The sequence below is a fragment of the Myripristis murdjan genome, chromosome 20, assembly GCF_902150065.1.
Source record: "Myripristis murdjan chromosome 20, fMyrMur1.1, whole genome shotgun sequence".
NCBI lineage: Eukaryota > Metazoa > Chordata > Actinopteri > Holocentriformes > Holocentridae > Myripristis > Myripristis murdjan.
This window is the reverse complement of record NC_043999.1, coordinates 28138787-28155257: the sequence shown is the minus strand read 5'-3', so window position 1 is coordinate 28155257 and position 16471 is coordinate 28138787. Positions and strand designations below refer to the sequence as shown.

At 42.5% G+C, this 16471-nt stretch overlaps 1 protein-coding gene across 1 annotated transcript in view; it reads left to right on the top strand.

The window, feature by feature from the left end:
• plppr5b (phospholipid phosphatase related 5b) overlaps nucleotides 1-16471 on the top strand; it is a 102459-nt gene that overhangs the window by 28569 nt on the left and 57419 nt on the right. Inside the window, exon 2 of the mRNA XM_030078761.1 lies at nucleotides 9481-9613. Coding sequence (XP_029934621.1) covers nucleotides 9481-9613 — 133 coding nt within the window. The remainder of the gene's footprint in view (nucleotides 1-9480; nucleotides 9614-16471) is intronic.

The following is a 16471-nucleotide window of genomic DNA, read 5'->3' as shown; positions in this document are numbered from 1 at the left end:
GGAAAAAAAAGTATATAATTCTAAATCTTGCAATACATTTTGGAAGCATTTGCATTAATTATAGAGGGAAAACAATGTGTTTTTTAAGTTTAGAAAGATTGATGCACCCCCTATAGTGCTACATAGTGGTTTGGTCCACCGCAGTTCCTGTTTTGATTCAGACTCTGGTGTGAGTATGTGTGTGGAGCGAACTCTACTCGACCAGAGTTTGTGGTGGCTTGTCCATCTCTAGTAAGTCGTCACTCTGCAAAGAGAGAACTTAGAAAATGAGGTGACAGATGTTTCCTTATGCCTCCCCTCTGTACAATAAAACACATTTACTGACTGCATTTTGTCACTTCGCATCCGATCTACAATGAATCACTCCATTCGATGGGAAGAAATTACTCAAAAATCCCCTCATTCAATGGGGCGGCACTGTGCAATTTTTGCAACCCAGTTTACCCAGATTACAGGAATTACTCCAAAATCCCCATCGAATGGAAACGGGTTTCTATTGGCTGTCCTCTGGGGGCCCCCGCCCACCGCCTCCAGAACCAAATTGCACGAATTGCTCCCAAAACCCCATTCCCGATCGGGAGCGCTTCGTTATTTGCCAGTTGTGGTGAAACCTGCTCCCCGCCTGCCGCTGTAGCTCCGCCTCCCTAATGCCTGTCTGTTTACCAAAGCAGGACGTCTGTCCTCAGTTCAAAAGCCAGCTCGACTCAATTCTTGATCCATTTTCAAGCTTTTTGCTTTGTTACAAATGTCAGATGTTTATTTTTGATAAAGAATACACCGTTTCACTGCAAAGACTGATTTTCATAATAATTTGTTTTGTAGATGGTAGCAGTAATAATTCTATAATTTTAAGAGTTACATCACATAAATAGGTTGTAAGTATAACCCCAACAGGGATTACTGAAGGGGAGTTTTCATGATGCTTGTGCTCACGGAGCTTTGGCCAGCAGTCCAACCCTCCAGTCAACTCTGAAGTCACCTCATGTGGCTCCTGCCCTGCAGAGAGCTGATAGAAAAGGGCCTGCTGACACAACAGCCACCGTGGGGCTGCTGACCCTTTTCATACACTGCAAATATACTGCAGAACCTCTTCATTTTCCAAGCTTTGGTAATTCTACTCTACCTGCTGTTCTCTGTTTAAAAATGAAGTTGTTGCCTCTCCACACAGCTGTATAAGCTTCAACTTTGCTCTGGTTTCCACTGGCAACAGCAAATTACCTTCTAATTCTGGCTTTACACCTGAGTAAATGTTTACAGTTTCAGGTGGGGATGGGAGCACTTCTCTTTTAAGACACAACCACTTTACACTTCAAGTTCTGCTCCGGGGAATGGAGGTGATTTCCTTCTCATATTGGTCTCACATGGCTCTGCTTATTTTATGTGCCAATATCCGACTCTGCTTCAATCTGTTTTAAAGGGTTACTACCAGGGCCGGACTGGGAGACTTTTTCAGGCCAGGAATCAGTCATGTGATGGGTGCACTACGGGGCCGCAATTCGGGCAGTTAATTAATGTATTAACTTCAATCACGCAACCTTTTCTTCCACCTCCTCTCCTCTCCTCTCCTCCACAGTCAGACACACACACACACGAGTCGCGACACCCCCTCCTCAACATGCTGCCTGTATACAACGGACTCGGACTGTTGGGGCGGGTGTTAATCAAAACAAACCAATCACGTCTTGAGCTCTTCACAGGCTGCTGGCCTCTGATTGGCCTGGCCTGTCTCTCTGACTTAAAAAAAAAAAAAAAAAAAAAAAAAAGATCAGACTTGTGAGGCCTGCCGGATCGGACTGACAGCTGATTGGCCTGGCCGGCAACCTGTTTAAAAAAAAAAACAAAAAACAGGCAGGCCACCGGGCCAGTGACATGCAGGCGCTTCGGGAAATCTCCCGGTTGTCCCGATGTACAGTCCGGGCCTGGTTACTACACAGTGAAGCAGTTGTTTCACTCAGAAATCAATATGCTCAGACAAATCAGTTTGCAGACACTGGCTTTTTATTAAAAACCAGTTCAATCAGTGTTTGGTATGTGATGGATATTTAGTATAGTACTGATCAGTACACTTTGTTGGGGTCTTCACGTTTCTCCAAGGGAAGGCTGTAACATTTTTTTTTTTGTACCATGAGGCATTTTGATCAACAGTCAACAATCAACAATCAACAGTGTGCATGATTATTATGTTAGAATTTTCATCCTGGAATTTTTCCTGGAAGAGTTTTTGTGTCCCATGATGCTCTAAATGCTTTTTCATCCTTCCAGTTATCTTGCAGTTTTTCTGGCATCAAAAAAATTACACTGACGATCAGCACAAAATAGTGGCAGTCACAGCTTCAGTTCAAAAATACTGGCATCGGTGTTCAGAAACCCATAAGAGTAATTATGATTTATTTGCCTCTGTTGTGAACAGAACATGGTGCACCTTTTCTTTTTGCATACCTCCCTTTGTAGTGCAAGATTATTACAGTTAACTAAAACAAAACTGAAACTAAAACTAGGTATGAAAACAGTTTTAGTTAACTGACACAAAATAAAAACTAGACTTTAGAAAAAAAACCAACAACAACGATATTGTGTTCTTACAAAACCAACTAAAATAAAATAAAATTATACAGAAAATGTCCTTAGTTGTAGTATCAGTTTGGTCAAATGTGTTAACATAATAAGCACAAAATGTTGTGCTTATATTGTAATACCTATTCTGAACTTCTTAAATCTAGACCCTGACAAACACCCCTCCATTTCATAATAAAAAAACAAAACAAAGCAAAACAAAAAATCTGAACTACAACTAAACATTTTCAAGTGTTTAGTTGAGTGCACATGAGTACTCCCACTGGGGAAACTAACTGCAGCTAAAATGAATTGAAAACAAAAATTAAAAAATGAAATAAAAACAAAGCTAATGAAAAATACAAAAAAAAAAAAAAAAACCCAGTCTGTTGCAGTGCTGATGCTTTAAATCAAGACTTGAACCTCTCTGAAAAGTCTGGTTCAGGGTTTATTTCTTTTCCCCTGCAAAAACTCAACACACGAGTCTTGCTGTCATCTGTTTGTCATCTCAGTTTGTTTGTTTTTTTTTTTGGTTTTTTTTGCAATCTGTCTCGGAGCTTTTCATAATCTCTTCAGAGTTCAGTTGAACTAAACGGAGCTAAACTTACTTGCTGAACAAAAGTACATAGGCCTGTATATTGAGTTAAGATTTGGGGATGGGCTGCCGTGGATGGCAGAGCCATTCAGAAGGGAAGAGGATGATCCCCTGAGAGTGGCCATATTCTTCCCAGGAGTCTTTACTTCGGTGGTGGTGGGCAGGCGGAGCGGTGTACGGAGTCGGATCTGAAATGACAGCACAGCCATGAATGAATGAAGTCTATCAACAGAGACATCTAAGTGAGTGGGAGGCAGAGATTCTGACTGGGCCTCTGAATGATGACCTGACAGCCAGGCGAGCTGATAGGTGGACAGAAAGCCTTAGAAGAAAGTGCCTTAAAATAGAAAGAAAATGATCAATTAGGCCATGGGAAGGCAGGGCTGATGCTGAGGCCAACACCACGCCGCTCTTCATCCTCTCCCTCAGCGCACCCCAGCAGGTGAAAGCCAACCCGTTGTGGAACGAGCAGTGTCCACTTGGCATTTCACCTTTTTTTTTTTTTTTTTTCTGCAGTCAGTGTCTGCGATTGTCAGAGCTTCATATTGGATGTTGTACTATTGATCTGGCACTCTGCACTGTGATTGGCTGGGGGCTACACCACTGTCCAAACGCCAAAGCCCAGAAGAGTCCCGAGCTCAGCAGAATAAGAAAATCCAGGCAGAGGGCAGGCTCTCTGCAGACACACACCAACAAACACTCCTAGTGGCTCATTTTTTTTAAGTAAAATTCTACACATTTTGCCTTTAAAGGGATACTTCATCCACATTGGATCATATTTGTATCTTTGGGAACTATACATGGATTACTGTCTCATTGCACGAGCAGTAATCCATAGGCATGCCTGGTCTTGTTTTTACTTGGAGGGTCAACTAATTAATTCAAGGTCAAATATGTTATGATACGATTAATTCAAGGTTAAATTGTCACAATTTCGTGTTTCTTGTGTTTTGGTTGGACTTTTGTTTCTGTTCTCCTGTGTGTTTCCTTTGCCCTGGTCGCCTCAGTGATTTCACCTGTGTCTGGTTTGCCCCTCCCACTTCCCACACCTGTCCTGAGTTGTGTTTCAGCCCTGATTGTTCTGATCCCTCCCACTGTTCCCTCAGCCTATCCTCTGTGTTCTCCTGACTTGTGCTCCAGCCCCTTCCCCAGGTGTGTCTTGTAATCTGATTAGTTCCGGTGTATTTATAGTCTGGTAGGGAGGTGGGGGTCCCATGCACCCGAAAGATATATTTTTCTAACCTAGCTTTTTGTAATCCTTAAGGTGTCTAGTAAATGATTTTTGATGTTAACAGTGCAAATTTTTGTCCCATGTATGATTTTTTGGGCCATGTTTTATGGCCATCCTGGATTTTCAACTGCGAAAAATGAAAACTTGAAAGAGCCCAACTTGAAATATTGTCCAATGTCTGTTCATTCTGGCTATATTGGTTGCCACACTGGATTTCCTAAAAATGAAAAACAAAATTCTAATGGGCTCTTCAATATTTGTTTACTAGACATCTTGGGGATTGTAAATATACCAAAGTTAATAAAAAAAATATCAATGGGGTACATGGGGGAGGAGTTTCTGTGATCCAATTTTGCTGAATTTTAACGTTGTTTTTTTTTGTTTTGTTGTTTATTTGAGTTTTTATGTACAATACATGACCCAATCATGGCAATCCCGAGCTTTCTCAATTCCTCATGTCAAGACAAAAAGAAAATGGGGTGAGTTGTCTCTGTGTGATGTATGGTTCAGGAGCTATGTAGGTTTAAAGTTTTCATTTTTCGAAGTCGAAAATTCAGGATGGCCATAAAAGATGGCCCAAAAAATCATACATGGGACAAAAATTTGCGCTGTTACCATCAAAAATCATTTACTAGACACCTTAAGGATTACAAAAAGCTAGGTTAGAAAAATATATCTTTCGGGTGCATGCGACCCCCACCTCCCTACCAGACTATTAGGTCCTGTGTTCAGTTCTGTTTCTTGTTCATTAAATATTTTGTTATCTTCTGAGCTTCGTGTGTGCTTGCTCCTGCATTTGGGTCCAACCAAACCTCCTGACGTGACATGTAAGGTTCACGTGGGGTCTCCCTTGAGTGACAGGATTGGAAAGGTAGACAGTATTGTAGCCAATCACATTTTTCTGTGACATTTTAGACATGTTAGAAAACATCGCACCAATGATGATGGGGCCCTTTGTCATCATGGCCCCTGAGCTATGGAAGGCTGGCAAAAGCCCTGTTAACTTCTGAATCGCTTCTTGAAGACAAGCTATGATGAAACTTTAATGATCCCCATGGGGACTGGCTCATAATCGTAACGGGACACCAGTAATTCTGATGTTTCAAGGAAAGGTTAAATGGGAAGTGAATTGAAATTGTTGAATCGCACCATTATAAAGAGGTGTAAAAGAACTGCAACATCGCAATATTTAAATATATCACAAATGAGAGCATGGAGAAAAAAGCATTCATTTACAGCTGTAATACATGATGAGCAGAAAACATTAGAAAATTTACTGCCAATGCACTTGAACAATTTGGCTTTTACACAATTGGATTTAATGATTGCACATTTGTCTTTGTTTTGCTCTCCTCTTATATAACCTTGTTCTTATTCACCTCTGGCAAAGCACAATGTTACATAAATGAAGATGTTATTATTATGTTGTTTTGTTTTATCACAGCAAGGGAAGCGTAGAGCAGCCAATGCTCAGCAGACTGTCCACCATGATGATAGCCTGGGGAAGGTGTTAAGAGAACTTATACTTTTTTCAGCCATTGATTCAAAGTTGTTTTGTCTTGCTTTGCTCCTCTGCACCACTAGAATAAAGACAGAATCACTTTTTTTTTTTTTTTTTTTTTTTTTGGCAACACTTTATTTGAATAAGCCCCTATAGATATTCAACAGAATGCCAACTGAGTTACATAGGAGTTACATATCACAGTTCAGTAGAAGTTACATATCAGAGTTCAGTAGAATGTCAATAAGCTGTAAATTACATTTCAACATGTCTGTAAATATTAAAAAACTGACATACCAGTTTCTAGGCCTTGCTGCTTTGCAAGGGTGTATTATAACAGATCATAGCAGAGCTCTGAGCAAGACTGATTGATTGAGTTATACTTTATTGTCAGCCAGGGCTGAATTTTTTGTGCATCAACAACAGCACCATTTGTAACAGCGCATAACAAAAAAGAAATTAGGACAAGAAACCAAAATTTGCACACATTTACATAACATTACAATCACTGAGGACAATAGTTAGTGCAGATATCAAGGCGCTTCAGCGCACATTTGATCTGGAATTCCACTCCTCATAGCCCAATTAAACCGTGTAGCCCTGTATCTCTGCTTTATGCTCACCAGCACTGTGACTGCTCCTAACATGTGTGGGCCTTCTGCCCATTCCCCAAAACCTCACCCCACCAGAACCTTAACCTCAACATTGTGGGCAGATCTTGCCCAGAACTCTGGTGGGTTTCATGATAACGCAGTAGTCATCAGTTCTGTTTAACATCTATAAGGAAAAGAAAATGTGACTGTTTTGTGAATCTTTTTAACTCTTTCCATTTATAAGCAAAGCTACACTGGGTACTTTATCTTTGTGTTGGCTGTAATGTCTCCTGACAAGCTACCTGGTCTGTCTACCATGACTTTAGTGTCTCCAGGCCATTTGTCCACTGTCAGTTACTCTACAGTGACTGACTGAAGCCATTTGTTTGCATGCTTAAATATTTCCTTGTGTTTCAAAGCAGATTGTAAGGTGGACCCAACCAAAGCCACTGACTAATCCTTCTCGTTTTTCATGGGCGGAAGAGGGCCAGTTTAATTGCAGCTGCATTTTCCACACCACTGAACTTTCTGTATTATCTTACATTAAGAAAAGCATGGAAAAATAATACAGAAATAAATAAGGGAATAAATAACTGAACAGGCAAAATAAATGAAATATAAATAATGTATTCAGTACCTTGATCAATTATTCAATACATACTGAGTAGATACATGGCAAACTCCTCAATCTATTTTTTTCTTGCATATATTCATCTTAACTTCATGTGTATTTGAAGAGTTTATTTCTAACAGGAATTAATTTCCAAAAAATGAATGTCAACTGAAGCTCTATATTGCAGCCTTATACATCTGTAAAAGATCTGTTGCCACTTGAAAACCAACACTTCAAGTTCTCTTTTGGTCCTTAAGAGTTCATTTGAAGTCCCAAAGTCATACTTTCTCATTTGGTAAGAGTTAGGGTTAGTTAGTCCCACTTTATCAATTTGTAGACACCTTTTCATTCATGTAATGACAGATGGATCATCACTTACACTACTCACAAAAAGTTAGGGATATTCGGCTTTCGGGTGAAATTTCAGGATGAACCTAAAATGCATTATAACCTTTACAGGTGAACTTAATGTGACCTTCTGTAAACTTTTGAATGCACATGTCCAACTGTTCCATGTTTCAGTACTTTTTGCACAAGTTGCTGTTCTCTAACAAGGAGTTTAACGGCAAAATTCACATCAAGTGTTTGATGCTCCAGCTCATCGAGGTCGTATCATTAGGGAACGGCTGCTGGAGACTGGGGTACCTCAGATGGAGTGGCCTGCACTTTCTCAGACCTGAATCCCATAGAAAACCTATGGGATCAGCTGAGTCACCGTGTAGAGACTGGAGCTCTGTACCCCAGAACCTCAATGTCCTGAGGGCCGCCCTTCAAGAAGAGTGGGATGCCATGCCTCAGCAGACAATAAGTCGACTTGTGAACAGCATGAGACGTCGTTGTCAAGCTGTAATTGATGCTCAAGGGCACATGACAAGTTATTGACACTGACATTTTTTGTTGTGTTATACCCACCACTGTTGTTGGCTTTTGTTTCAAGAAATTGTTTGAGATGAGGAAATCACCAGTGTATGCTTCTACTTAAATGCCCTACTTTCATGATATAATATCACTGTAGCGTGAACTTTTTATATTTTCCATAAATTTCACCCAAAAGCCAAATATCCCTAACTTTTTGTGAGAAGTGTATATCTAAATATTGTAAACAGTAATGATCTTGATGAAGGCGGGAATGCGGGGTGCTGGCAGTGGGCATGAGGTGCCAGTAGTTGGCATCAAGGCACAAACTGGCAGCCCTCAGGGTCCAGACAGTTGCCGGACCATGGCTGGACCGCCCCCAGGCCCTTGGCACTGATAAGACCTGGTAGTTTTGATCTGTGAGCCACTGGCATTGTGGCACACGCTGTATCTGTACTGATATGAATGGATGTGGGGTTGCTAGTGGCTGCAGTCTGATGGAGAACACAAACTGGTGTCGTGTGTTTGGCAAGCTGTGGGGCTGCTGGCAGGGAAGTATGGCATCTGTCACTTAGCAACAGTGTACCAATATTGGTAAAACACACACACACACACACACACACACACACACACACACACACACACACACACAAATTCAGACAGATGCAAACTAGAGTTCCAACTGGGAGTGAGCATTATGTCCACAGAGAGCTGGACTCACCTCTGCTGGATCTCTGTCCTCTTGCTCCTCTGGGTTTCTTTGGCGTGAACAAGGACACAGCGGACACGAGGCTGGCCCCTCTGTCCTCCACATGTCATCCCATCGAGAAACTGTTAGTCACTTCATGTACGGACAGTGTCAGGGGTAACCACTGACACTGCGAGAACATGCAGACTGCACACAGAAAGAACGTGGACCAGCCTTTGAAACCGTCTGAAACTTCAGAAAATCTGGTTTTGAAAACATGGTGAAAGTTGATGAGCAGATTAGCATGGCATGTTCTTTTTAGTTTATTGCAACTTTGGAACTGTGAGTTTCTTTTAATGCTGTAGAAATAAAGCTATCATTATTATTATTATTACTATAGTTAACGTCATCGTCATCATCATCATCATCATCATCATCATCAGTTCAAGCCAACAGCTTCCCATACACAACCAGTGTAGCACTGATCAATTTTGAAGTAATTACATAATCAATTCACATGTATTGTATCAGAGGAGGGGCTGATTATCTCTGTCACACACACACACTCACACACACTCGCCAACACACACAGAGCTGCACACACATGGTTTCTTGTCTCCCAGTATTTGAAGTGACTTCCTGTCTCCAATCTGTTCCTGTGTGTTCCACAGCTGTGGCGGTGCAGATGGCAGCCACAGAGAAAACAATTAGACAAGCTGTGGGCTGGTGACAGACTGACAGTACAGAGAGAGACTTGGCCCGTGCAGCTATCTCACACTCACACATCACCAGCCGCTGTGCTCATCACACTCTCTCTCCTGTGTCCCCGTGTCCCCGCCTCTCTTGTCCAGATCACGGTGACGGAGACGGTGCTGTTCCTGGTCCAGTACACCTCCAAAGAGTTTGACCGCTCAGAGAAGACAGTGGCAACCGGGGACTGCTGTTACCTCAACCCTCTGGTTCGCAGGACCTTTCGCTTCTTAGGTAAGTCCCAGCGGGCGGGAGGGCTGGATTGATGGGGAGCCAGGAGCAAATGTCCCTCTCCCTTTCCGGAGATGGATCAACTGTCACCCCCAGTTATCAGCAACCCAAAACACAGATACTGTGTTTTTACTCGCCTTGCAAGACCTCATTTTATAACTTTTTATTTGTCTCCAAATTTCATACCTGTATATTCTTGAGTTTTTTTTTTGTTTTGTTAGGGTTCGCCCACAGTGCCTGCGTCTCCAGGCAACAAGCTACCAAGCTAGTGAACTTAGCCAGTACCCCTCCGCTCCCAGGGCAACAAGTTCACAACACATTTACAACATATGTAACAAAAATAACTTACCATTCTGAAACATCTTGTAATAAATGGATCTGAGGTGGTTCGGGGTCGTACGGTTGTGTAACGTCACACTCGGCGGTAGCCATGACAATCTTACATAAGATGATAACTCGCTTTCAACAAGTTTTCAAATAGTTACTGTATCTCGTTGGCTCTGTTTTTCTCTCGCTCAATATGGCAGTGCGCTACTGTTTACATCCCAGAATGCATCACACAGTGATGTCAGTTGACTGGCCCAACCATTTGTCACTCAGAAAACAGTCAGCCAATCAGTGGAGAGGAGCTGATTCTCTCTTCTGATTGGCTAAACGAGCCGTGCTGCCAGAGCTCCGGGAGAAAGGCCAGAGAGAGGAGCTGAAAAACTATATTTAGCAGACCACAGGTACTCAAAACCACAGATACATCATGCTAGGGATATCAGCAGTTAAAATAAAACCCTGGAAAAGTGTACACCATGGGGCCTTTAATGTTAAATATATAATTGTAATAATCATAACTATAGTTTTCTGTTTTCACACATTTTCGGTTGTTGTTTTTTGTTTTGTTTTGTTTTTGACACTTTCACTGGTAGTCGTACTCCTGACCATTATTGGAAATGATGCTATGCCCCTGTACACATATGCACACACTCCCACACACACATTGCTGCAAATGTATAGGAATGTGTGTGTGTAGACAACAACATAGACACACATAAATGCCAATAGATGCCTATTAACTCTCACACACTGAATAAAACACACACTCACAACCTCATACACAGACACACACTCACACACACACACACACACAATGCAGTAAAATTTCCACCTCTCCTCTCTCCTCCTCTCTCATGCTTAAGTGAGAGGAGGAGATAAGACTGCAGAAGAGGATTATTACCTTGATCCCTGAGGGGGAATCCACTCAGTGGCCCAGCTTTCCCCTTGCATTTACACTGCAGCATGCCATTCACACTGCTCCTTAATGTTAACAGGCCTCTCACTCCAAGCCAAAGCTCCTGTCATCCCTAAAAAACCTCATTTGAATTGGTTATTATCCTGTAGTACAGTGGGGCATCTGGATTGTGGAGCTCTCGCTGTTAATTGATGATATTAGTGCACTGTGCAAAGATGTCTCATGATAACCTGTGTTTTCTGTCCAAAGAGCTGGATGGACACACACACAGGGCTTCAGCTGCTGTGTGACGCTGAGGAGCCACTGATCACCACAGCAAGAAATATCACCATCACTGCTCGAGGAAGCAATTCAATAACTTTAGATGCATGTTGCGTCCAGTTCCACCCTGAGACACAAAAAGGTGTGGGTTCATCATGCACAATTATTTTTTCCTGAATAAATGACCTGGTGGATATTTTAGTGCAGTGGTCTGGACCGCAGGGTGACTGTCAGTTGTCAGTGGTGTGTGGGTTCACAATGTCAGAAAAGTGGTGAAAAAAAAAAAAAAAAAAAAAAAAAAACTTCATTTGAAGTGCAGACATCCCGTCCAGTGCTTTTGCTTTGAGTTTCTGGGTCTGTCTCAATCAAAGGGCTAGATGACTACTAGGTCTCAGCCCACGGTGCCCACGTAGGAGGCGTCCGACGTAGGTGCTGATATCAAGTTTACCGGAACTAAAAGTTTAGTGAATTGGGACGGTGTAGCCTGCAGAGGATTCCTACATCATTATTATCGAGGCTTCCCGAAGCGCATTCGAGTGATGCAGTGTAAAATGCTGAAGTAGGTTTGGGAGGTGTATCAGTGAACACCTGTGCATGAAACAAAATGATAAGCAGCTTCAACGCTCTCAAGATGGACAACATTGATTCTGTATGTATTTTATTTTATTTTGTCTTCGTGAAGATGCAGAAAATTAAGATAATTGTTACACCTCACAAATTGCAACAGACTATCCCAATTAAAGTAATTGTACACATGGCTACATTGTAACGTACCTGATGCGCTGATGGTTGCTATGGATACATCATGCCTATCTAACTCATCTAACTAAACTTGCATTTACAGGCGTTGTTCGGATACAATTAACAGCTAAACCAAATCTATGGTGGTAATTATAGGCATGAAAACTTATCAAAACGTCATGATATTGTTACAGCCCGGCTCGGGGACTGCAACCAAGAACAGGAGGGAAGACAAGGTTCGCACGAACAAACATATTTATTGCTACATTCAAAAGTAAAGACAAAAGATCAGTGTCAGTAATCAGTGATGTAGGCGTGTATGGATGCAGGTGTGTGAGTGAATGTGTAAAACAAAAGAGAAAACGGAAAGCGCAGCCGGCAACCAACAGCCAGTCAGCAACCACCACACCCAATATAGAGGGAGGGGCCGTCACAATATAAACATTAAGACGGTTTAAAACATGCCTCATAATTTCAGCAATGGTGGCTGATCCAGAAATTCAACTGGACCGAAAGGTACCATGGGAAGTAGGCTGTAATGTCGGCTGCGAAGCATCGTGGAGGTGTATCCTGCAAATTAGTCAAAAATAGGCTGCATCTGTGGGCTGCATTTGCAGGACCCCACGCGGTAAAATTGAATTGGGACAGCACTTGTCGCGCCGCCGTGACGTAAGCAGCCTACAAATACGACCTAGGTAGAGTACAGCCTTTGAATTGGGACAGAGCCTCTGTAACAAGTGCACTCTGCCCATCTGACATCTCTGATTCTACACAACAGGTGATGTTGCCGATGGTAACCTGCAAGCTCTTTTCTCAGTGCCTGTGAGCGGGCCTTGCAGTGCTCTCCAGTTGGGGCAGTTGCAGTCCTTCTTGCTGGCATGCTGTCCTCTGGTTTGAGGCGCCTGATGAGCTGACAGAAGCCAGGAGCCTGCAACAGAGCTAACTGGCAGCATGTCTGCTCAGTCATGTTACGACTTCCTCTGAGCAGAGTGACTCACATCTCTGTGCTGCTCCGCAAAAATGAGGCCAGGATTTTTATGGATTGCAACATGTTGCTGGTGTATTTTAGTGCTCTATCTTACAGTTTTCAGGGAGCATTATCATCTTTTCTCATAAAATGGTCTTGTTCTCTTCATTTTGCCTCAGCTGTTTCTTGGCAGAAAGCCAGACATGTTCTAACATAGCCTGCATAATCTCATTAGACCTCACTCATTCACTTCAATCCCACATGTTCACTTTATTTAACATTTTGACACTCAGACAGACAGACAGACAGACAGACAGACAGATAGATAGATAGATGGGACAGTACAATTGTTAAAAAGATTTAAATGCCTATAAGTTTTTAATGATTACAAATATAGTTTTCTTGTTGTTTTGTTGTTGCTTCAATTTTTCTGGTAATTTTCTTTTATTTATTTGTTTGTTTGTTTGTTTGTTTTACTAATGTTCCAGTAAATTTTTGCCAATTTGCTCCTTTGCTCCTTTTTGTTCCCCATGTCTTTGAACGAAAACAAGTGAACTGCCTCAGGTTTCAAAGGGTTACACAAGAATTTCAACACTGATCCAGCACCACCAATCCAACATGTAAATATATCATTTGAATAATTATAAATAGAGTTTTCCAAATCTGCATATCTTTTTTAAAAATATTTTTTCGGGTAATTTGTTTTGCTAATTTTCTGGTCATTTTCTTGTAGTTTTTTCTTTCTTTCTTTGTGCAGAGGTGCAGCTTTTGCACCTCTTTCTCAGCGTTAGCGTGAATGGCTCTGCGGGGTCTGTCTGTGTCTCTTTACAGCAGTTTAACAAGCAGCAGTTATCGTAAAACTAATATCATCACATGCAACGTGGAAACACATAGCAGTCTATTTGCCTGTGTGCATTACAGTGCCCGTCCGTGATGCCAGTGTGGCGGGCACAGCGGGCACAGCTACACGGAATGGAGGCGCTGCTGTGTGTGGCCGGGCGATCAGGTGGCCTGCTGCTGAGCTGTGCAGCCGGCCTGCTGCTCTGTGAGCCCTCAGGCCACACGGCTCCTGGCTTCATTTGAGTTCTATGTGGAGGGATTTGTGTGCTGGGATCAGAGGGCATTAGTCTAAAGGTTTTAGAGCTGGAGGATGGTACAGGATACTGGAGCTGCTCTGTCCAGCCTGCTCCCCCTGCTCCTGCTGCCAAACATTATCTTGCCACACATTCTTTGTGGACTTAAAAACTAATTTGTCATTTTATGTTAATACATTTTTGTGTGACAGGCAGAAGTTCACAAAAAATGAAAATAAAATGAAGGTATTCCATGAAGTTTTCATTGGAATGCCCAAAACATAAATAATATAAATGCATCACTTTACTGGCAGTTCAATGACTGGATGATTCAGAGATTCATGTGTGGCTCTCAAAATTCATTTTCTGGACTATAAAGAAAACTTAGATAGATAGATAGATAGATAGATAGATAGATAGATAAGTATACTTTATTGATCCCAAACTGGGAAATTCACACAAACTTCCCACCTGTCTTCCACCAAAAAGTCATCATCCAGGCCTGATGAAGACCTTGGTTACTGAAACACTGCAGACAGATTCCCATGCTGATTTTTTTTTTTTTTTTTTTTTAATTGCCTGGTGTACATTGGTTTTGGGGGGTTTGGGAAGTTTGTGAAAGCAGAAATGTCACACCTGCCTTGTTCAGGCCGGCTCAACTGAGCCCTGGTGTGTTTCCACCCTTGGTTCCTTTTTTTCAGCGGTGAAAAACAGCAACTGCACTTGCGTTTTGTTTGAACCAACCGAGATCCACACAGCTCCAGGAAGCATTGTGTGTTTTGGGCTGAAGCAGCTCCTGCAGATCTGCTGAGGATTATGGGCTGTAAATAAAGATGTGGAAGAAGCATGTTGGCAGTGTTAGCAGCTAACAGTTAGCAACACAGGAACAAAATGAATGCAGGTTTGACATGGAGCAATAAGGAAATCCATTGTCTTGGTATCTCAACTCTCTCTTCTTGGCTCAAACAAGAAGCGTAACAATGAAATGGCTTGCCAACGCGCTCCATGACCATGTCGGATACTTTACTGGCCAGATGGGTTTGTATAATGAAGGGAGAGAGGAAAACAAATCCCAGAAGAAATCATTTCCTGTCTCTGTCTCCTGAACAGGTAACTGAGCCCACGAGGCTTTGTTGTTCCATTTTGGTTGGTTTTAATCTTCTGAAGCCAAACTGAACCAAATGAGCGAAGCAGCAAAGAGTCAGTTACCTGAGCTGAAAACAGCAATGAGCACGTTTACATGCACACCTTATTCCTGTATTAACCGGAATATTCTCAATATTCCGGTTGTGCACGTGTCATGTAAACACGCACCGAACCCGATTAAGGTCATATTCCGGTTGGAGAGAATTCCGAATCAGACCCCTGGCATATGCCTGTTCCAACCGGAATATTGGGGCATGTAAACACCTTAGTCGGAAAATGCCCTGAACCGGAATATTCAGTCATGACTGCGCAGTGCGCATGCTCGACCTGCAAGGAATTCTGTGGCGTCTTTGTTGCTATGGTTACCTGCAAGCGGGGAAAACGGCATGGTGAACAGCAGCAAGAGCCAGGAGACTGCAGTCTGCCTTCAGCTAATGAAAGACTTAAATATCATGGAGGATATCGATGGGAGAAAACATAGAACTAGCGACAGAAGAAAAAGAAGAAGACTGGTCAGCATCATCAGGCACACCTTTATTTATGAGCTCTGAAATGCTACAAACTGCCGTAGTTCAGCCCACGTTTAGCAGAGAAGAGCAGCGTTTGTTCACTTTAAATGGCTCATACTCCATGGCAGTGGTCCACATTGAAATGGCTGCTGCTCTGAGCATCCTGTTGATTTGAATGGGGAAGAGTGTTCTGCTCCATTCAGGTTGTGAGGGAAGTACTCTCTCCACTCGAGCACTGATATCCTGACATTTAGCCATACATCATGTAATGGCCCTTTGACCTGTGCCCTGAGCTGCATGTCCTCACTGACCAATCACATTGCAGAGACACCGTGCATCGCTGCAGGCTACAGCAACTTCCTGTTAATTCCCATTCTTACAGTAGCGAGCTTGTCATGTATATCATAAGCAGACAAGTTTGTGGTTTCAGATGAAAACAGTTTAGCTCTGATGTTTGTTTCTCACTCATAATACTTTGCCTTTAGGTTTCTGCAAGCAAAGTTGCGCCCAAATCCTCCTTTGTGTTTTTCAGGCTTCTGTGGCTCGCTTTGATAATGTCAAAGTATGCCAAGGTATGTGTTCACATGTGCGTGGATATGTGTGTGTGTGTGTGTGCGTCTGAGTGTGTGTACTCATGTGCATCAGTATGTATGTGTGTTGACAACGTCTGCATCTGCTGGAGAGCAGCGTGATGTCACGTGAGCCCAGGCGTCTCGCAGCACAGCCCAGCCCTTTCACTTCGGCTTAGCATTGCTTTGCATGACTCACAGGGCCGCACTGTTTGGGAGAGATTAAATTTAGAACACCGCCGAGGGTTGCTGCACTCGCGCGCACTCTTTTTTTTTTTTTTTTTTTTTTTTTTTGGTAACCCTCCTGCATTCCTGCGTTTTAAGACTTTGCCTCTCTCACTCTCTCATCCACTCC